This window comes from Polyodon spathula, chromosome 14, assembly GCF_017654505.1.
Source record: "Polyodon spathula isolate WHYD16114869_AA chromosome 14, ASM1765450v1, whole genome shotgun sequence".
Classification (NCBI taxonomy): domain Eukaryota; kingdom Metazoa; phylum Chordata; class Actinopteri; order Acipenseriformes; family Polyodontidae; genus Polyodon; species Polyodon spathula.
This window is the reverse complement of record NC_054547.1, coordinates 6,876,485-6,899,126: the sequence shown is the minus strand read 5'-3', so window position 1 is coordinate 6,899,126 and position 22,642 is coordinate 6,876,485. Positions and strand designations below refer to the sequence as shown.

Genomic DNA, 22,642 nt, shown 5'->3' with positions numbered 1-22,642 from the left:
TTTACATTTTGACCACTTTTTTAAAACTTTTAAATTGCATTCCCTGCCTCAAGATGGCTTCCTATGTACCTGCATGGACCTCTCAGAACTACATTTCCCATCATCCTCCTGCTCACTGGTAAATCCATCTCAGTTACAAACAACACACACACCTTACGTAAACGGTTTTAGCAAAACATGGGAACGTAACACAGTAAAATGAAAAGGTCCTTCTGTACCCTTTAACATGCCTAGTTTTACAATGTATTACCTTTTGACAGACAATGATGTACACATTGCAAACCTGACAGTAAAAAACAAATGCATGTATCTATGTGGCATGTATTTGTGTTTCTACAGCATCAATCTAGACACATCGCCTCCATGCAAATGCAATAGATGAGATAAGAGATGCCATTACTTCGAACATGCATGCTTGCTCACTAGATGTCAGTGCCTGCACATCAAAGAAAATATTGCAAAGTGTTCTGATGATGTACATGCAAACAAAGACAGGCTTGTTCTGTACAGTATTACCCCAATGAAGGTTGCTTCACATTTGCTAACTGCTGGTTAATTGTTCAGTAAGCTGTATCTATGCTTTTCCTTGTTAGTGCTCCGATTGATGTAAGTATATGAATTCTCATTTGCTTCAGGTATGGGAATATTAGGAAAGGCACTGTTGCAAAATCAGTTGATTACCATTTGTAATAAAAGTACATGGATGTGACAGTTTTACTACCCTACCCCACATCTCTGTAGAATCTAGTATAGTCCCCCTGCCAAAATAATTTATGATGTTAGATTAAAGTTACAGAAAAAAAAAAAAAACTATGTAAGACACTTTTAATGCTGCCAGAGATCATAATTGCTATGTGTTTATAGGCTTTCAGAATTATGAATTGCATTATACAGTAACTGTATCATTATGAAATGCTTTTCAGCAGCCTACATGGTAGAATTGTTTAGGAAATGTCAATGGCCAAGGTTTGGGCCACAGGCCAATGAACTGAGCCCTTCTCACTCTGATACTGTTCAAGTCACACAAGTTGCATTTCTTGTTTTGTCTTTTTTGTTATAAACATACACCTGGCAGGGATACCTGTCTGAAGAAGGTAATTGGCCACTCTAGATGTAACTGTGTTGTCAGAAGTAAATGCACACAAGTTGGGACGATGCCCTGTTTCATAGATACGTAAAAATGCAGGAGCTCAAAAGGGCTCTTCCCATCAAAAGTCTGTCCAGGAAATCTAAAACTGGCCTGGCATTGCAGCTTGAGAGACACTAAAACGGTTTCCTTTGCTGGTCACATCTGGGGTTCATCTACCTAGAACGCAACAGAATAGACATATGATCTGGGACTTCTGAGGAAGCTTCTTGCTCAATTTCCATTGTTTCATATAACCCTGACTCTTAGTTTCTACTGATATACATGTTAAGAAATATCCCAGATAGGAAAACACACTTTTAATTCAGTTTCAATTTTGGTAAACAAATCACTTATTGTCTGTCAGCTTTCGACAAACCTGCCTTGTCAGCTTCCTGTGGAAAGATGATTATATCTGCCTACAGATCTCCCCATTAGTTCACCCCTGAGCGTACAACAACTTCATAGCTACATAATCCAACTATGTTGATTTTCTGCTTGAGAGAATCAAAAGTTAATTCCCAGCTTTGAGCACTGTATATGTGATGCATCCAGGATTATGCAATAGGAATTTGAAAAGAAGATTAGAAGACAGTATTTTAAAATGGCAGATGCCTCAGCTCCTCTGCACCACTGCCCAGTATACTTGATTAGGACTTTTCATAATACCATATTATTTACAGGGACTGATCTTGCAACAATTTCTGGAATTTAAATTACAAGTGAAAGACTCAAGCTGTGTTATTAGTATTGTGCAGTGCTGTAAATGTTGTTATAAAAATAATTTGCAAGATCGTGTAAGCCTGTATAAATTAATTAAAAACAAAACGACATGGTAGCCATCTTTACAAACCTCTGAGAAATTGAGTCGGTTCTGTTAAATGTTATTCTAGACAATGTGGTGTGGAATGGCCTGGAGGTTAAGAGATGTTTTTTGTTTTGTTGCAGGCGTCGCTAAATAAATTGTGTTTAACACTGACCTTGTTAACCACAACAGACAAAGGAGGCATTAGCTTGATACTGTGTTTATTCTTATACAGTACTGCCATTTTCTGTCAGGCCTTCATAACACAGCTTGCCATTCATCGTGCGTTTTTCTCATGCAATTATACTGATTAGTGCTTTGAGAGATAATGGATCTGTGTTGACGAATGACATTACCACACCACATCAACAGCAATCATCCACTTGGATGTATATTGTTAAAATTCTAACTTGTTATCAAAGCTTCATGGGAATGCAGGGTGTTGAAATTATTTTAGCAGATGCAACAATACAACTTGATTTTTTTTTTCATTGTTTTCATTTTTAACTCTTACCATGCTGCTGGAGTTTTGAGTTAGTTCTTGACTTCTTGCCAGTGTAAATTTAAAAATATATATATTTTATTTAGGGGTAGATTCGGAAACCTTCTGAAAAACACATGTGGAGAAAGATCACTTTCAAGTGAAGGAACAGCTTGGTGTAGGCATGAAATATACAATGATGTTATCTAATGTATTCTTTTTGTAAATCCCTTGAGTAGCCTAGTTGGGAATGCAGAATGCATTTTGAGGGACAGCAACCTTTATTTGTATGAATACACCTTGTTATCAGTGTTTCTGTCTCCTGTTGTAACACCACAAATCTCCAAGCCCCCAGCTACATGAACCTACACAATGAGGAAACCAATTACCTTGGGATGATCCATTGTGTTTATGATGGATGACATAGCCACGAATGTATTCAAAGCATCTCATGCTGCCCTCGGTCCAAAGCAGAATACAATAAATGGCTCAGTAAAACGGGTTTCTGCGTTATACACATTTTGAATATGTTGATGAACTTGAATGTGCCTTTATGTAGCTATTGTAGATTTGTTTTCAACTGCCTGATGTTTCTTTTACTTCTTTATCTTAGACAAATTAGCATGATACCGTACAACTCAAAACAGTATTAACAATCATCAGTTAAGTTGCCTTTACAAAGGAACCGTGAAAACAAATAGTCTTTAAATGTTTATTGTTGTTTTGTTATTCCCTTTGTCCCTACTGACAGGATTATGACGGGGTTCCTTGTACAGAAATTAGAGTGGACATTCCCAGGCACAAATTCATGAGAATATTATAATTCAAGTCAAGGTTAACTTTGTTTAGAGTCAAGAGTTGTGATATTTGCCGTTACTGTTCACTAATCCTGCTATACTACTAACCTTAATTTAATCAAACACATAGAAATACATGTCAGTGCATCACTCTTGTACGATACTTACGACGAAGCCCAATCAGAAATGTACAAGCTTGCTTAATTAATATGCAGGCAGTAAGCTCTGATAAAGAAACATAATCCATGTGCAATGGCCTTAAAACTAGAGATGAATGTTTATTCCGTCTTTATAGCTAGGCAGTCTTAATTTGGACCTGGCAATGTCATAACTGCACAGTCCTTTATAGAAGGTCAAAGACATAAATATACTGTCCAAGTACATTAATGCTATTATGCAAAAGAGAGAATGACTAAACCAACACACGGACAATGAAACAAAGAGGCGAAAAAAGAGGCTTCCAATCAAATTATTCCAGTTGCCAGCAGTAAGTTACAAACTAATAAATGAAAAATGGCCTCTTGCACCCTGAGTCTTAGAATACAAGTATATTTCAAATAATTTGAAGTCATTCCAACTTTGGATGTCTTTTCTTATTATTGTAAGAATAAACGTAATCACCTTTTTATGACTTAAACTGAGCAGAACATTATATCCTATTATTTGTTTCTGCATATATAACGCTAACTAGCTAATGTCTGCTCACTGCCACTTATATATGCATTATTCTAATGAAAGTGCTGTTTAAACACTCACAGGTAAAGGTACTAAAGTGCTGCGGCTATTGCAATAGTCGCAAAGCAGTTGCAAACGAGACGGAAGTCTAGGGTGAAGTGTACTGAACAAGCGCAATGCTGTTCGTGACTTTGCAGCAGCAGATTTTCTTTGCAGTTTAGCCTTAGATGAAATTGTAATTATGGGCGTTCCTGCATACATTCGCAAAAATGAGGGTTCTCAAATATTACGATGAGATGTAGTAAAGCTGCCGCAATTGTGACATTTACAATTGCATCAATTTGTTAAGAACTTTAAAAAGCCTCAATTGTTGCTGGCATTTCCCAGTCCCATTTTTCTCGTGCGTTGTCAGTTGTGCTCAATGCATTTCTGAGGCGAACATCCAAATACATATTTTTCCCTAAAAGCAGGACATACGTACAAGCCTTGAAAACTAATTTCTATGACATTTCTGGTTTATTGGGAGCAATATACTGCACACATGTGCAGCTAACCCCTCTAGCTCATTCTGAGCATCTGTATAGGAATCGGAAATACATCTGTTCTGTTAATGTGCAGGTGGTTTGTAATTGTACGCCATTTAGCACTGCACCACTGACTAACAAATAAAAACTGACAGTATACATTTGGCTTATAGGCTGCTCATGATAATACGAACTACTGCTATTATGCAACATTTATTTCAAGTCCCTTAAAATTTGTATTAACGAGAGTTGACTGTCCTCCTGTAAGTATGTTAATGTGGCACCATGACCTATTTTGTCTTAATTGTCTAAGCTACTAAGTGGGCCAAGTTAAAAATAATAATAAAGTATATCAATGAGTACAATGCAGCAGCATGATTTATTTTGTGTTACCTGTAGCCTACAGGTTAGAGCCCGGTATTAATTTGATTTTACTACTGTACTGTGTACTGTAAAGGCCTACTGTACACAATTTATATTTTCACATAATGTAATGTGTACCCTACCCAAAACACATTTGTGTTATTTTACCGCAATGGTTTATGTATTTAAAATACATTGAGCACTATAAATGTTAGCTTTTTATTTGAGGCAGTGACAGGTGCTTAGATTCACTTGTAGGTTTTGAGAAGATCCATTGGAACAAAAGTGTCCTGTTGACCTTCCGACCTGGTCAGTAAGGACGTGGCATCGAACTGGGCAGTTCAAGACTGAGAAATAATAATCGTTGAATTTAAAGCACAGGTTGAAACATACACCAGTGCTGAGAGTATGTACTTTTTGGAAGCTGGAGACTCCAATAGAAATATTTTCCAATCTGCCAACACTTCATAGCCGTCTGCCACTGGCCAATAGACGTGTTGTTAATGGTAATGCCATGCAGCTTTCTGAGCCCATTTTAATGCTATCTTATTACTGCTTCCCTTCACGTTACCTTATTTTGAACTGGCCTATCATCTATTGAAGACACTGACTCCACCCCTGTTCCATTGATGGAATCCCTCCACCTTCTGCTACTCTGTTTTAATTCAGGCACTGGTTGGGCTATATAATTACAGTATTTAAATTGTTCATTTCAAATAGTTTATTCAGGTGAACCTCTTATGATTAAAACAACCTCCCGTTATCAAGAATGCCCTGGGAATTGTCTGTTGTTAAATTAACCTTTTTTTAAGCCTCCAAAGATTATACTCCCAAGTAATTAACATGAATCCATACAGGTACAGTGAGACAGACTCGACAGACTCAGACTAGATGATTGGTTTTTGTTAATTACTTCCTTCTAGATACTTTAACTTGTCACAGATAGCACCCCATCTGCCCTGTTTCCTAAATAGTTGGACTCCAAGCATTTCAAGGATGTTCAAAACATATACAGTACTGCATATTTCTACTATTAATTACTCCTTGTACCAGACCTGTCAAGTCTCCAGCATTGGGCATGAGACTCACACATTAGCATGCTATCGCATGCTCACACACATTCCTAAGCTTATCTCATGCATTGTCAGTGCAGTACAGTATATATATATATATATATATATATATATATATATATATATATATATATATATATATATATATATATATATACACACACACAGTACACGTCCAGGGCCTCAGGCACTGGGCTTAGAGCTTGGAAAGTCACTTTCCAAGCTTGTGTACTGTGGTAACCATGGAGACTACATGCCCGCGAGAGGAGTAACTGTTCAGAGAGTTGTATTGCCGTGCGGGTGCTGGCATTTAGCATTTCAACCAATTGGCACTAAGCAATACTGTGCAAGGGCGGGCGTATGTGTTTTCAACCTATCAGTGATCGCATCAGCACCAAGAGCTGCGAGAGACAGTGTTTACTGTACTTGATGCTATCGCTAACTGTGATGTCGGGTGGCAAACTTTAAAAGTAAATCTCTAACTTACAGAACGCCACATTTCAAAAAATGGCACATGTGCATAAACTCTAGGTCGGACTACGCAGAATAAACTATGAGTGAACACTAATTAGAAGTATAATAATGCATGTTTTTATTTATTTCATGCCTCATTGGTGCAGTGGTTTCATTTGCATGGTAGTTTCGAAACTGTCATTTATAAATTCTGTGATGTGAATAGAAAATACATTTTAATTGAAGCGGCGTATTTGTCCAGGTGCTCAACAAAACAAATGCGTTGCATGTTCGGGTTTGCCAAGATCGTAATATTGCTACTGCATCATAAAGAAAATACAGCTGCGTAAGGATTATACCTTTCTACCACAGAATATGAATAAAAATAAAATTTTGTTTTGTGCCTGCAAACTGTACCATATTACTGTATTACTGAGTATTAAATATTAATTAATTTAGCTGATTGAAGTGTTTCATATGCAAGCAGTGTACATTTTAAATCAAACTATTAAGCACTGGTTGGATTAAAAACTTGGACTATTGGACGTCACTAAGGACCAAAGGTGAGAATCCCTGTCTTAAGCAATCATCAAACACACCACCTGGAAAGTCTCACTCTTTGGCCTTGAACCTCACTCTTTGGGGTTGTGAATCTCACTGTTTAGGACAGCTAACTTTTGGAATCTCTGTTTTACCTAGGTTTGCATGTTAATTTATTTATACATATTTTCAGCCATAAAATCTAAACTAAATGGACAGAGTTATGCATCAGAAGAAAATATAATTTGTATCCCTTAAACTTCTCCTTCCTGCATCTACATTGTTTCTTGGTTTCATCAAAATACATTGCGGTGAACATTGCTCTATTGCAAAACCAGAAACCACTTTACAAAAAGTCTTTGATATTCTTTAAATGAATTATAAAAGAATATGACTGCATTCTTATGGTATTGACATTAGAATTCTAAACCATCTTAGCACCAAGTAGGACATCCTTCATAGTCTGTCAGTGAGAAGCAATTCCAACGAATGAATTGGAAAATTGCCATTCCAGCTCTATAATTTGTGCACACGTTTCACCTACTGGTTACTCCACAGGGCGTCAGCGCTATTCAGCCGGAATTTTGCTTTAATCGGATTTCTGTTTAATGTTTAACATACATATTCTGAAAGAATGGAAAAACAGTGGAGGTGAAAAAAAAAATGATTGTAAGAAATAAGCTGAGCAGTGGGAGACACAAATAGAAAAGTTACAGTTCACACAGTTTTTGTTTTCTTGATTGTTTTTGCATTTGTTCCAAAGCAGAAACACCTCAGCCCTTTATTTTCCACAATATTCCTCTCTGAACCCCAGTTTTGTGCAATAATGGCAGTTTGTTTGACAGTAGTTGCTGTGATTTTTCTGACGAATGGTGACATACTGGTGGTATGAGAAATACACAATGCCAGATGTTAAGAGGTGAAGAGTTATTATGGTGAATAAGGATCGTAGAACTGCAAGTTTAATGTGGCAAACTTTTATATGGCTGTTTATATCCAATTATCTTTGTTTTAGGATATTTCGATCCTGTCAGTAACTATGTCTTCCTGCTTAACATTCTGTGAATGCTAGGCAGATTCTAGCTATTATTCATTGCTTTTTATTTTATTGATTGTTTGGTGTTTATTCCCTGTGGTTTTTTGTAGAATAACACAGAAGTGTCCTTCTTTGTGATTGGCTTGCAATAATTGTAATTTATATAAAGATTCTCTCATTACTCAACAACATCCCAATGATATTCAGTCACATCCACTATGAAAGCGTCTCAATGACAGAAAGGCTGCTAACATTGTGGATGGGTGTCTCTTGTGGGAATGCAGTTCTAATTTCTCTGAGAGCATATTAAACAAAGACTGTAATCCACTCTTTCATAGATGATCACTTTGCAGTTCTTTGTGTCTTGTGGAAGAAGAGCTCATTTCTCTCGGGAGTAAATGTGGATATGAAACTAGGCAGGATGAGCACAGAAGATACTTGGTAAATATTTCTGAATCCCGGTTAATTTAAATTAGAGCAGCAGACCATGACGGTAGAAATGGTTTTGCCGGAAAGCCTCTGTGATTGTAATGTTTTTGCAATGCAAATGCAATTTCCTTTCTTCTGTTGTTCAAGAGATTTATGAAAATAATTTTTATGAGTCATTGCCACAAGTTTATGATGCTGATTTGGTTTAAATAATTTTGTGTTGTAGCTTAGTAGAACACTTTGTAGGGTTACGTTAATGGCAAGAAATGTATTGAAGCAAAAGGGCTGAGACACTGCTTAGAAAAACCCCTCCTATAAATCAGACCTGGCATCTTCCACCATGTCAACATTTTCTCCTGGAGTATTTGACTTATTACAATACAGAAGAGACCCTGGGTCCTGCTTTGAGTCCAAAGTTAAAGGCAACATTTCTAAGAATAAAATCACTGTATTAATGAATCTGATGAGTCTTTTTGTAGCTGCTTTAGAGTTTAAACAGGTGAATAGTGTTGAGGCCACTGGATAATGTGGTCTCGGGTCAGAGTGTTGGCAGTGCAGAGGCATGGTTGATGGAGTGGTTGAGTGTTATGGTGAGGAAACTGATGAAGTAGAACATTCTTTAGATATCCCATTTAAAGATGAAGGCAAGGGGTTAGAGTAGGTCACTGTATTGTGTCATAACTCAGTCAACATATAAAGAGTGGGCGCAAACACATACAGTACACACACACTCACCCTCACACAGACGTGCTTTCCTAACCCCATCCTAAGCTGGGCATTACAGAATACATTCATGGCAAAACATGTGTATGTTAAATCATACCCTTATTCCCTATTTCAGCTAGCACACTGACACATCACATAGCCTCCTATAACGCAACTGGAGGCTCTAGTGCAAGCAAACTGGGATCCCATGGTGGCGATCAGCTGGTTATATAAATGCTGACAATGGCAGCACTTGGTCACTGGTCTTCTTGTTACAGGTGGTAACATCCCATTCACACTGTGTGGCGGCTGCTGGCATTGAGTCACAGCTCTCTAACCTCCAGCAGCTGGCTAGTCTCATTTTGTCCTGCTGAAATCTTATTGTAAATGGAGTTTAGTGTAGTACTGCCAGCACTGCAATGCATGTAGCACAGAGAGCTCTGTTTTTATGTCTGCAGTTTATTAATGGTAAAACATTTGTTGTTTTTTTAAATACAAAAACCAGTCATTTATACACAGGTACGCTTATTAAATTTCAAGCATGTGTCAAGCACAAGGTAACATAGATATGTAATTGGTATGCTAGCACATACTACAATAAGGGTGTGTGGAAGCCTATTCTTCAACCAGGCATATGGTTCATATCTAAGACAAATGCACTAAAATTGAAGGGCATCTTGTCATTTGAGATGATTCATAGATGGTCCCAAATCTGTTTCTGAGCCAGCGATGCTTCAATATAAACTTATTTAAAAAGGAGTTTCGATTGAAGAGTCTGTATTGCAGCTGATTTACTGCACAAAACACAATTTATGAACAGTTAATAATTCTTGTGTTCCTTGAAATGCGATCACAGAGTCGTGTTGACTTAAAGGATGAGGTGGCGTATCTGTGCATTAATATCTTAAAGGATGAGATGGCATTTCTGTGCTCTAATATATTTGAGACTCGGTGTGATACCATGCTTCAGACACAAAGAAGAGGAAAATTACAGAGAGAAAAATCCACTCCATGAAAGTGGAACGTGCTGGAGCTTTTAGTAAAAGAGATTCTGGAGATGGGTTAAAGCATCTGTTTCAAGACAGTCATCTAAATTATAAGCATTTAGGAGCAGGCTATTGGGTGTATTGTGCATCAGTGTTTTAATATGTTTCCTGCTTGTTTGTAGGTGACAGCCAGGTCTTGGATATGGGGAAACATATTTCTAGCTGGTTACAGCTTGAAATGGGCTTGCTTCTACTGCTCTTGAGGTGGCAGTGTAACTGTTCTATTTCTTAAACTGTTCACAGTTTATGCTATTCCCCAGTTTAATAATCCATGCAATTCTAAATTACACTGCATTTGCAATGATTAGACTGGTATGAAAGACGAGCAGTGATATGTTTTCTGATATGGTTTCAACTGGTGGATTGTCATTTAATGTCTCCCCGGGGCTGCTCAAAATTAATCTAATTAAGACACATCATTAGCAGTGATTTCTATCCTTATAAAGTTGCCCTTCACATCTTTAATGTCTGATGAGGAATATACTGTACTGTAGTTCAAGACGAGCATATGCCTGTACATCTACTTGGCCCAGAATTTTGCATCACCCTATAGAATTAACTAATAATGTTACGTTAACATGTTGAATTACATACCGCTTTGTAGTTTTCTACAAATGTGACATTTTGAAATCTAACATGAACTACTGTACTATTTCATGTTAGATTATGTTCATATAGTTTTTTTTTATGTCTCAATGCTAAAATTCTAGATGATTCAAGACATTTGGCCATAGCAGTGTAACAGCATATCTGTCTTTTTCACTAGAGAGATCGTTGATACAAAGTATGATAATATTACTAACTGCTGTGACAAGAATTATCTTCTCACAGGAATCCAGAGACATTGAAATCTCTCAGACTGTGATAATAGCAATACATATCAAGAATCTTCATTACTGTGAAAGTAATTACGTTAGGATTTTCAACATGATTAAGGTGGTACAGCTGCACTCATTTTGCACGTTCCACCAGATCTTCGTTCCGTCACAGAAACATTTACCTATAAAATAAAGTGTTCAAATTGATAACCAGTATCTCTCTGCAGCTTAATCCTCATGCTCACCTGTTAGAGGGAAAATCAGTAAGCTGTACATAGGAACATGCTGTCTGACTATACTGCTAATATAAAATCTAGAATGCCCTGTTAGTTTGCTGTAACCATACAGAATGTGTTATAATAAATAACAACTATTAGATTTTTTAATTACCCTACGAATTCAGTTGAAATGATAGACAGTTTGAGCATTTAAGGTCTATATTCTATAAACTATTATATGCAAATATTGTAGGAATGAAAAGTAATCAATTAATACATTTGAAATCTCAATTTTGGGTTAGTAATGCTGGTTAAAGTGCTACATTTTTGCTGTAAACTTTAAATTTGTTTCCAGAAACAGGAGATATTTTTGTTTTGATACAGGTCCTCACTTGTCTGAAGGCAGTGCTGAAAGGTTAAGGAATCCCTTTTCCAACACTCGTATCTGAGTGCGGTCACATTCAGTGTCATTACTGTCATTTGCCCTTTCTGAATCTCTTTGTGTTTCATTATTGAGCTGTTCTGATCCGTTTCCACTGTTGTATCCTGTCTTTCAGAGGAAATCTGTCATCGTCATGAGTTTGATCGTGGCCGTGTCTGTGTTTGTTGCTGCTGTCCACTACACTGAGAAGCCCTACGTTTTACTTCAACCTTATTTCGGACAGTCCTTCAGCAACCGATGGGTCTTTTCCCGCTTACAGCACAGGTTTAAATCTCACAATGGATATGTCAATGTGCTAAAGCAGGAGGTAAGTCGCTAAAGCTCAACTCCTGTGAACAGTAACCTGCAATTGCATGCTTACTGGACATTACTAAAACCTGCATGTTTCCTTCTTCATCGATTCAATTAGATAGCAGTTTATTAACACCATAGTGTTGACTGGTGATTAGGAGCCAGCACCTAAGTCTGTACGGAGAGTTACTGAAGTAAGCGTGTGTGATGCTAAGCCAATCAATTCAGAGCAGAGATTGATTAGACATTTTATTCACAGCACAGATATCACAAAAGAGCGTTCAGATGGCAAACTTTGGTGAACATGCCCATTATTATATTTTTCACATAACACATTAAACAAAACCTTCTGGAATCATTTTTCAACTGGAATAAAAAGGCTGAAAATAAATCATTTATGAGACATGTCATACATGTTAAGAGCCCCATGTTATGGAAAAAAAAAGGTAAATTTGCAATAATTTAAAAAGACAAAAAGATTACTCAGACCAAAGGCGGCCGTAATATTTATTTTAAACCGTGGTATTCCCACGTAGGTTTTCGGTGGGGACACTTTAACCACAATCATTCATTTTGTGTCAACGGGGCACACCAGGGAATTTGTGCAATACCTATTTTTCTCCAGTCCTGTCTAGCAGACTACATCATGCTGTATCAGATAGGTGACCCAGTCCCTGTTAGACATCCCAGCAATAACCAGCATTGGTTCGACAGCACTTGCTGGAATATGTAGGCACAGTAAATTTATTCCTCTGATAGTGCCTTGCCTGGGGAGGTTTCTATCTTCTTGTACAGCTGTGACAGGGAGAATCTTGTTGCTGGTTCTTGTACAAATGTGTACAGTTGGGACGCAGAACAGGAGATGCATTGCTAGGCAACCAACCGAGCTCGGGAGGTCTGGATTGGCTGGTGGACGTGCCCAGGGGGGTGGAGCACAGCTAAAAAAGCATCTGCACCACAGCATGAGGAGACTGCACTACCATGCTACACAGAGGGTGGCTTTGTTTACATTGAGGAGGAGAGCGACCGCTCTGATGATCACTACTACGGAACCCTTCAACTGTTGGAACCCAGAGTTGCTGGGGGCCTGACTTCGGAAGCAACAGTAGTAGGTTAGTTTAGGGGATGTTGATCCCAAACACTATAGAGGGGATTGTGGGTAGCATGGTAGGTTCCTGGAGCGGGACGTCTCTTTTAGTGAGACTAGCACTCGTGGCAAAATTTTATTTTTTGCTTTGTTGTGGTTTGTTTTCTGTATTACTTCTGACACTAGGGCTACCATTGCTGGTACCCTAGGGGCGGCACTTGTGTTAAATAAAATCTGCCTGTGCAGTGTGTCAACACATATGGACCCCCCCCCCCCCCCCCGTTAATTCAGTATATGTGGTTGCACTTCCTTTCATCTCTGTCAGGCTGTTGTTGATACAGCCCACGTTGACCCCTGAATTCTCCAATGGCTTACATCTTCATCTTAATATTTGTCCTCCCTCATTACCCTGTTCCCTGGGGGTCCTGCTTGTCAGTGCTCTTGTTCGTCCATTGTCACCTCTCTGCCCTGCATGTCACCCTTAATTCCACCGCTGTCACTTTGCCTCTTCAATTACATGTTTTTTAAACATGCAAACATTTAAGGTTGTTTTGTAGACTAAACAAGACTCCATTACTTCTAAAGGCAGACTCTGTCTAACAACTAGGTCTTCAGTCGACTGTATCCATAATGGGCACAGGTACTGCCTCTTATGTTCAGTATGCAAGGTAAATAATCCAGGAACAGCATCCTGACCTTTAACACTGTTTAGCACATTTCTTGCATTATAATTTTTTCCCTCCCAAATGTATTCATTTGTTATGGAGGTTTAAATGAGTCCTCCCTGTATTTCTGAGTGCTGCTGAATATTAAACAGCAGTGAGGGCAAGTCAAGGGAGACAAAAATGCATCATTGGCTTGAAATCCTGTTTTAACTGAAAGTGACCTTGTCCAGAGAAATCATCATGGTGGATGTTGTTATGTTATAGAGCAAGAGGAATGGAAAGCAAACTGAGCTAGTGAGATTGAGCCACAACTTTGATAAGTGCAAAAAGCTATACCAGAGGTATATTAACAGCTGCTGATGGAGGAAGATTGAATTATAGCGTGGATAGGCAATAATTTCCACCCAGGGCGAATGATACTCATTTGATAATGTTTACTTTCACAACCTAAGGGACTGTATTCAGGTTCTTGAGGGATCTTGAAGATTCTGAAAAGCCAGTTTCCGACATTAGTTGATCTGCTATTAGTCCACTGTTTTAGTTATTTATTTATTTGATTAATGCAATACCTTGTGTGTTGTTGCTTTGAATGTAGCTGCATGCTGTAAGTGGTGGCTGACAAAATAAAAAAAAATAAAAGCACATATATCCCCATTTATACACAAGTTATAAATGCTTTATTAAAATGTTGTGGTATTAAAATGACTCATGAGTTAGCAAGTCTGTGAATAGGGCTCATATTTCGACAGTCTTTATATTTTCTTCAACACCACCTCCATTAAACCGCAGCCGCCATCAAATATTTCAACAGGCTGGCAATGTGTATCGTCCGTCATGCCCATTGTGGTTTCCACATGCCTTAACTGACATATATTGTACTGGTTTTACAGACCCTGATTAGCTATCATCTTAGACTACCCTAGCTAATGTTCTTTGAAACCAGATAATATGAATTAAGAGCTCATACAAAGACTGCTATGGAGTGGTTAGGTTGAAATACAAGGTGCACCTATATAGAAGGAAAGACCTATTGGCTGTCTTGGTGAGGAATGGACCATACACTGGTTTGTACCAGTACTATGTTTTATATACAGTATGCTTTCCATGATTCAGGTTTGAAATGGTTCATAGCTGTGGGAATGCCTCTCGGGACCCATTTCTATATTTGCTGGTGCTTTTGCTTCACTGATTTCTGCATTAATCTGAATAAACCATCGTCTGGGGACGTACTGAAGCTCTGGTGCTATTCAATTGAAGGTAAGTTATGAGCTGTGCTACGCAGTGCATTTTGCAAGTTAATCTTACGGAATTCAGGTTTCAAAAATTTCTGGGAACTGCTAGAGAAAACAAAAGATAATCTTGAAATAAGATTGGGTTATACCGGGGAGAAATGCCGGAAGAAATGCACAGAGATCTTGTCCTAAGCTTATCCCTATGGATTGTCAGATTGAAGGCATTAGTATATCTTTGGGGATTTCTCTGATAGGGACTCATTCAATGCTATTGAACTGTGACTGTAACTCACTGTAACTTTTCCCTAATTAGTGACTCGATATAATTAATGAGTAAAAAGACCTGTATGCATACATAAGATTTACAGTATATGGTGGCACAGTTTGCGTTCCCACAGTCAGCCAGTATGAATACTCACAAAAATAATGTGACTTCAAAACTGCGTTTCTTAAAAGCAACAGAAAGAAAAAAACATCAAAAAACAAGGTTATATTTTAGATAAGCATTAATATATTTTCAACATAATTAAAAAAGCAGGTCTGAGTAATAGGTTTTACTGGGATAGTCTCAGCCTTTAGCCCCATACGTCTCCAAGCATTTAGCATAGTCGTTTGTCCACCAAGCGACAACAATGAAACACAATCTCTGTAAAGTGACATCAAGTTATGTAGAGATTTCTTAAGGAATTCTAGTTGTTGTAGATGGTTGCTAACAGGGTCTTGGATGTTGAATCCTTGGTTTTGATTTCCTATACCCAGATGCGCTGCAGAGGGACAAAACAGCTCCAGAAATGTGCTTGGATAATAAATCACTTTCCCTTGAATCTGTAGAGACGCTAATCTAAACTAGGTTAAAAGCGCTGCTTGTGATTTCATGCTAAGCTGCTGTTGAACTGTATGATTTGTTTGTAACATGCATTTATTTATGTAATGATGTATTCATTTTAAAACATCTCATTTTTGGTATATTCAACTAAGTAGTAAAAGTAGTCGTAATTTATTAGTAATGATAACAATAATCCACAGCATTCAGATTTCAAGGTATGACTAGCCAAGTAAATACATTGTTATAACTGGGTAACTACCAATGGTCTAGAGACTACTAATGCTTGTTCCATAAACAAAATACGGGATATGCAGGTAGTAATTTTTATTTTTCATTTTTGTTTTCATTAAATTCACGTGACATCAAATGGAATATCTAGAATAACACTGAAATATCATATATTCTACTTGAATTTCATTGTTATGCTGGGGCTTGTAACATAAAAATATTGGCTGTGAATCTATAAGAAGGAACCCTGAAGGTTTTAACTAGGCAGTATCCCAATTTAATTGAATAAATGGATTATCGCAATAACATCAATAAAACACAGGCACTATGTTAGGATCATACATGCAGTGCCTATAGAAAGTCTACACCCCCTTGAACTTTTTTCACATTTTGTAGTGTCCCTGTCCCTTTGTAGTTTCATACATTTTTCAATGATGATTCTTTTCCACTTATCTACACACCGTGCTCCACGCTGTTGAGGGGAAAAAGTTTTTATTGAGAAAAAAATTCTATATTAAAAATACAAAACTGAAAGATCATAATTGGATAAGCCTCCACCCCCCTGCACCTTTGGCAGTAATTACAGCTAGGAGTCTGTTGGGATAGGGCTCTATCAACTTTACACATCTAGATTTGACAATATTTGACCATTCTTCTTTACAAAACTGTTTAAGCTGTGCAAGTTCCTTGGGGAGCATTGATGGTCAGCAATCTTCAAGTCACTCCAGTGTAGCTTTGACTGTCTGCTTTGGGTCGTTGTCATGCTAAAAGGTGAACATCCGTCCCAGTTTCAGCTTTTTGCCATTTGACTACAGAATGTTTTTTTTTTTTTTTACTTACATCAAACAGGATTCAAGGTGAGCTTTCTTGAGTAATGGCTTCCTTCTTGCCATCCTACCATACAGGTCAGATTTGTGGAGCGCTTGGGATATTGTTGTCACATGCACACTTTGACCAGTCTTGGCCATAAAAGCCTGTAGCTCTTGCAAAGTTGCCATTGGCCTCTTGGTAGCCTCTCTGATCAGTCTCCTTCTTGCTCGGTCATCCAGTTTGGAGGGACGGTCTGATCTAGGCAGGGTCTTGGTGGTGCCACACACCTTCCACTTCTTATTAAATTGTCTTGACCATGCTCCAAGGGATATTCAAGGCCTTTGATATTTTTTTATACCCATCCCCTGATCTGTGCCTTTCAACAACTTTGTTCCGGAGTTCTTTTGAAAGTGGTTTTTGAGAGTCTTTGGTTTGAAATGCACTACTCGGCAGAGGGAACCTTCAGGAACTGCAGAATTTAACCTGAAATCATGTGAATCACTACAATTTAACACAGGTGGAGGCCACTTAACTTGGTGTGTGATTTTGAAGGCGATTGGTGCTACACCTGAGCTAATTTAGGATTACTATTACAACTGCTATTTCAGTTTTTATTTTTAATTAATTTTCCACAAATTTCTAGAATATTTTTTTCACTTGGAGGTTGTGGGGTAGGATGTGTAGATAAATGAAAAAAAAAACTATTTTAAAAATTTTGAAAGGGGGTGTAGACTTTCTACTGCACACATGTGGTATATATATATATATATATATATATATATATATATATATATATATATATATATATATATATTATATATATATATATATATATAGATATAAGACTTTCTGAAGGGCTGAAAGATTAGCTTATTTATTCATAGAAAATTAATACACAGAGCAATGAAAGAAATATCCCAGCTTCCCACAGATAAGGACACAGCTCTCAATTTTTGGTAATCTATGTTGGCTAGAAACCATTCTGCTGTTTACTTTGGTTGAGTCTGCAGACAGATGCTTTCCTTTTTTCAAGCTGAAACAGAATCAGACTCAAGTAAGACTGGCCATTAAACAGCACTATCTCTACCAAATGCCAATTCAGATCTCTGTGCTGTACAGAATCCTCACATATGGGTTTATGATAAGCTCAGCCGTGGCTGTGACTGCCTAAGTGGCAGACCTAGCTCTGGAGCAATCTATAGTTCTTGATGCTGTTGTAGTTGTATTATTAATCTTCACAGCACTGGGCTTGTTAAGTTCTGTCAAGCTCTTTCTCTTATTTACTGTAGTGTACAAAACAGTTGCTGACATGCACCAGAGCAGTGGTTCCCAACCCTGGTCCTTGGGACCCAAACTTCCCTGGGTTGGACCACCAACTGAGCTCTCAGTTACTTAACTAGACCATTAAGTGAACTAAGAATTTGCTTAATTAGACCTTTTTGCTTGTTTTCAGCTCCTTAAAAAGTTACACTATGACTTACTTTTGCATGGTTAACCATTGGATTTTAAAATTCTTTAATCATGTCTGTACGTGCCACGGAAACAGTACTATGCTTCAATATATACTTATATATATATATATATATATATATATATATATATATATATATATATATATATATATATATATATATATGTATGTGTGTGTGTGTGTGTGTGTGTGTGTGTATATATATATATATATATATATATATATATATATATATATATATATATATATATATATATATATATACACAGTGTATATGTATCTGTTTGGCCCTTACCAGTCCTTTTTTTTTACAGCATTATTGAAAGCAGCTGCAAGCAGTAAAATAAAATGTCAGCTGTAGCCAGAGGCTCAGTTACAGACTGTCTATCAGTGGGCAAGGTAATTAACTAGGTGCTGCTGCTGCTGTTCTTGTGTGAAATGCACATTACCTATATCGAACCTTTCGTGAGATAAGCCCACTGTTTGCAAACTGAATAAAAAATCTAAGCACGTTTATCAATTTGTACAAAAATGTATTCTTTATCTCTTGAGCCTTCTTTAATATCCACGCAACAAAAAACAAAACCTAAACACCACTGGAGAAATTGTGCTTTTTTTTTTTCTTTGTGTATTGGAGTAAATGAATCGATAGCTCAAGTCAATCAGTAATGTTATTAGCTTGTCATGGTCTGTAGCTGGTGTATATTTTCTAGACTAAGGAATACAAAGCCAGGTCCCTCTGGGCTTTATTAAACATGTTCCTTCTTTAAAATGCAACTGGATTGAGGAATAAATGACACACTGAACATATTAAAGGGAGTCTTCTCAACGGAGAGCTCATGAATGCTTTGTTATTGTTTTGAATTCATTTAGACTTTGCTGCAGTCAATAGATTTATACTGAACCTTTAATAATTGCCAACTGTTAAGCTCTGCTAAGTAAAAAAAAAATCCTTCACTGCAATGTGTGGCTTCTATTCAAAATATGAACTGCAGGTGGATTTGATTGTAGCCATTATGCTTGGTTTGTTTGGTGGTATTTAAGTATATAAAATGACAAGAAGTTTATGTTTTTGTTGCATATTAATTACCAGAACTCTGACGCTGCTGGAAACATAAAAACATAATAGCCAGAACAAAAATAATACACTGTGAAATCAATGTATACCAATAAAGCTTTCTGAAAGTAAATAATTCTGTTTCATGGATTGAATAGGAAAGTTGCCTCATAGGACTTGAATAACTTCCACAGAATGCTCAAATGTTTAGTCTTCATTTTCAGCAACAGGCTGTGAGCCTGAAAGTTATTTTCGGTAAAAGTCAGAAAAATGGAGTGAATGTCTCATAAACCCATGATTAAAGGATTTCAATACTGCGGCTGTGATGTGTTAGGGCTTGAAAAATGTTTGCTTCAGGTGATTTATAGGAGCTGGTATAAATACCAACCGTTCATTAAAGACTGCATGACTGGACTTGAGAGGGGCTATTTTAATCTATCACCTAAAACTTGAAATTCTTGATAAATATACCTTATTCATGTAACTATTTTGTCATTTGCTGTATCTACATTATTGTTTGTTAAAAGCTTGTAAATGTGCTATTAATCATCCATGCAGCACAATACCGTTTGCTAGGTGTGTTTTGGTAGGATTATAATTTTTGTTTTTGTTGTGTTAAGAAATGAACGTTACGAGAGCATTTATTCCCAGCCTGGTTCTTACATCCTATTTCTTTACAAATGTATCAGTTAACCAACTGCTTGCTTCCCCAGTGATGGGCATCATTAGTGATTGAGAACCTTCACCACTCAGTATCAATCTAGAACACAGTGCTTGATACAATTGACCCCATAACAATTGTTCTTTAAAGATTTTCACTTTACTCTTGTTCTTCAATACTGGTTAGTTTAAATCCCAAGGCAGAATCAATTACCCACTCTCCTTTACTCTATGCAAAAACATTCATGGTTGTTAATTTTCACTGCCCCTGTCTTTCAGCCTCTTAAGCTGTACTGCGATCTATGCAGTATCGTTTCCAGCTCAGGCCAGCTGCTTGGCAGGGAAGCAGGGTCAGCCATCGACCAGTCGTCTTGTGTGTTGAGAATGAACAACGCTCCCACAAAGGGCTTTGAGAAAGACGTGGGTAGGAAGACGACGGTCAGAGTGGTGTCCCACACCAGCGTTCCTCTGCTGCTGCAGAAGCATCAGTACTTCTTTGGACAAGCCAACAACACCATCTACATCATCTGGGGGCCCTTGCGTAACATGAGACAGGACGGCAAGGGGATTGTGTACAACATGCTGAGACAAGTCATAGAAAACTACCCTCAAGCCAAGATCTTTGTGACAACCGAAGAGCGCATGAACTACTGTGACAAGGTGTTCAGAGAAGAAACTGGAAAAGACAGGTGAGCTGTACAAATTATTATGACTATATGTACATATAATTCTCTTAGGAGGATGAAGGTGACTGTTGCACTCAATCTATCACCACCCCCGCCCCCACCGTGTATTTTTAGGCATCTCATTCTTGTCTCGTCTTCCTTATCCTGAAGACCAACCCTCTTTTCAGTCCTGACCCTTGAGTGGAAGCAGTGTTTTGAAATTTTAAATACTTTCTTTAAGTTGGACATCATATCATAGCACTGGGGCTTCACACTCTCCCATAAGAACGCTTATGCTCATTGAAGCTTGGTAACATCTCCCACTGGGGTTAAAATATTTATTGCATTATTTAAATATCCATATTGCAGAATTTGAATTACTGTTGGGATAATCAACATACTGGGGAATCTTTTTAGATTTTCACAAAGTTAGGCTTTACATTCTGGTTTAGGCTGGTTAATAATAAAAACACTGCTGATCTAAGGAGCTACTTTACTCTGTACAATATTTCGCAGTATGAAAAACCTTGGCTAGCGCTCCTATAAAACACACTTCTTAAAATCCTATTTTAAAGTGATTCATAGCTAACAAATATGAATCACACAATACCTCGCACTGCCATTAGCTACACAGGACTCAAATCTGCAGCTTTGAAAGAAAAAGTATTGTTGTATTTTAAAATGCTGTATCGGGTACCAAATTAGGTTAAAGAAAGTTCTCAACTGCCATACCTAATTCTCACGAATACATGTCCGTGCGCACATCGGAAGCCTTGCTGTAATATAGCATTTCAATATTCCTAGCAGCAGCTGGGGGTAATCAGGTAGCATGAAAACAAGTAATTGCTGCAGGGAGTTTAAGTACAAATTCAGTAGACTCCTGTCTGTGCATTAAAGAACACAGTATTCATAATTAAAACATTTTAATATATACAATGTATATACAATGTGAGCTTCAATTTTACTGAGTCTGCACTTCCTCTCCTCATTTGCTTGCTATAGTAAATATTTATTCGCACCTGGAAGTTCAAGCTTTGAGTCTATTCTTAATGGCATTTTGAAGTATCTAGCATATAGGCAATGTAAACTGAAACAACATGCATAACAACAACCCTGCATAAAATGCTTGGTTGCTGTAATTCTATCTGGTTTAATAGTGGTCTCACAAGCATTGCCTCAGACATACATGTTTTCTGAGCTGCTCTGTGCAAAACAGAGAATGAAAGCAAGTGAGTATCAAGGGGCAGACTTAATCCACTTTTTTCAAATTCATTTATCTCATTGCAGTACATTATTTGGGTAGTGATGACATTTTGATTTACAAAATAACACTGAGACATGTGGTTGTTCTTCATGGCATGCCTTGTCAGTGAAATGCAACCAGAGAAGACAGCTGTTCCAAACAGTACAAGTTATTAAAAAAAAACGAAAAAAGAGACGATCAGCCACCCACTCCAAAAACTAATGACCATACTCATGTTTAAAGGCCACACATAAATCTACTTTTTATGGACCAAAATGAAGTGGGTTGTCAGGAACGAACAGTTGGCAGTAATTCTGAAGCTTTAAATCAAATTGCTAGGGCAAACTAATAAAACCACTTTGTGTGACAAGAACATGAATTTCAATGTCATATTTCAGGTAGGCGGGCTATGCCTTGGGTACTATATTAAGCAGTAGAGTAATTAACGACTGTACTGACATAAACATGTACTTACTGGACAATAACATGGCCTGGTAAAGCGCCGTGTGAACTGATTATCAAATTGGTTCAGTATTATAATATGTAACCTGTAAATTACACACGGAAAGGATGCACAAATTGTAAAACAATGCAAGTAGTTTTTGATTGAATACACCCGTATAAAGTCATGCGTTCATATGAGACCACTGGTGAACTGACACCCACACACTGTATAGCTGATGCTGCAGTTAATAGATGCAAACTGGCACGATCACGCACTCTTGTAACTATTTTTTTATTAGCTGTAGAGATGCTTGGCTTAGGGTTTCATTGCAGTACAAAGATAATTGCATCAATAACTTTAAACTAATGAGTGAAAGAGTTCCAAGCGACACACTGTAGTACACAGAGTCATTATGAATTATCAAGGTAGTG

General features: G+C 37.5%; 1 protein-coding gene across 1 annotated transcript in view; it reads left to right on the top strand.

The window, feature by feature from the left end:
• Positions 1–22,642, top strand: part of LOC121326373 (alpha-N-acetylgalactosaminide alpha-2,6-sialyltransferase 3-like) — a 62,368-nt gene that overhangs the window by 13,647 nt on the left and 26,079 nt on the right. Inside the window, exons 2-3 of the mRNA XM_041269628.1 lie at positions 11,647–11,838; positions 20,138–20,547. Coding sequence (XP_041125562.1) covers positions 11,647–11,838; positions 20,138–20,547 — 602 coding nt within the window. The remainder of the gene's footprint in view (positions 1–11,646; positions 11,839–20,137; positions 20,548–22,642) is intronic.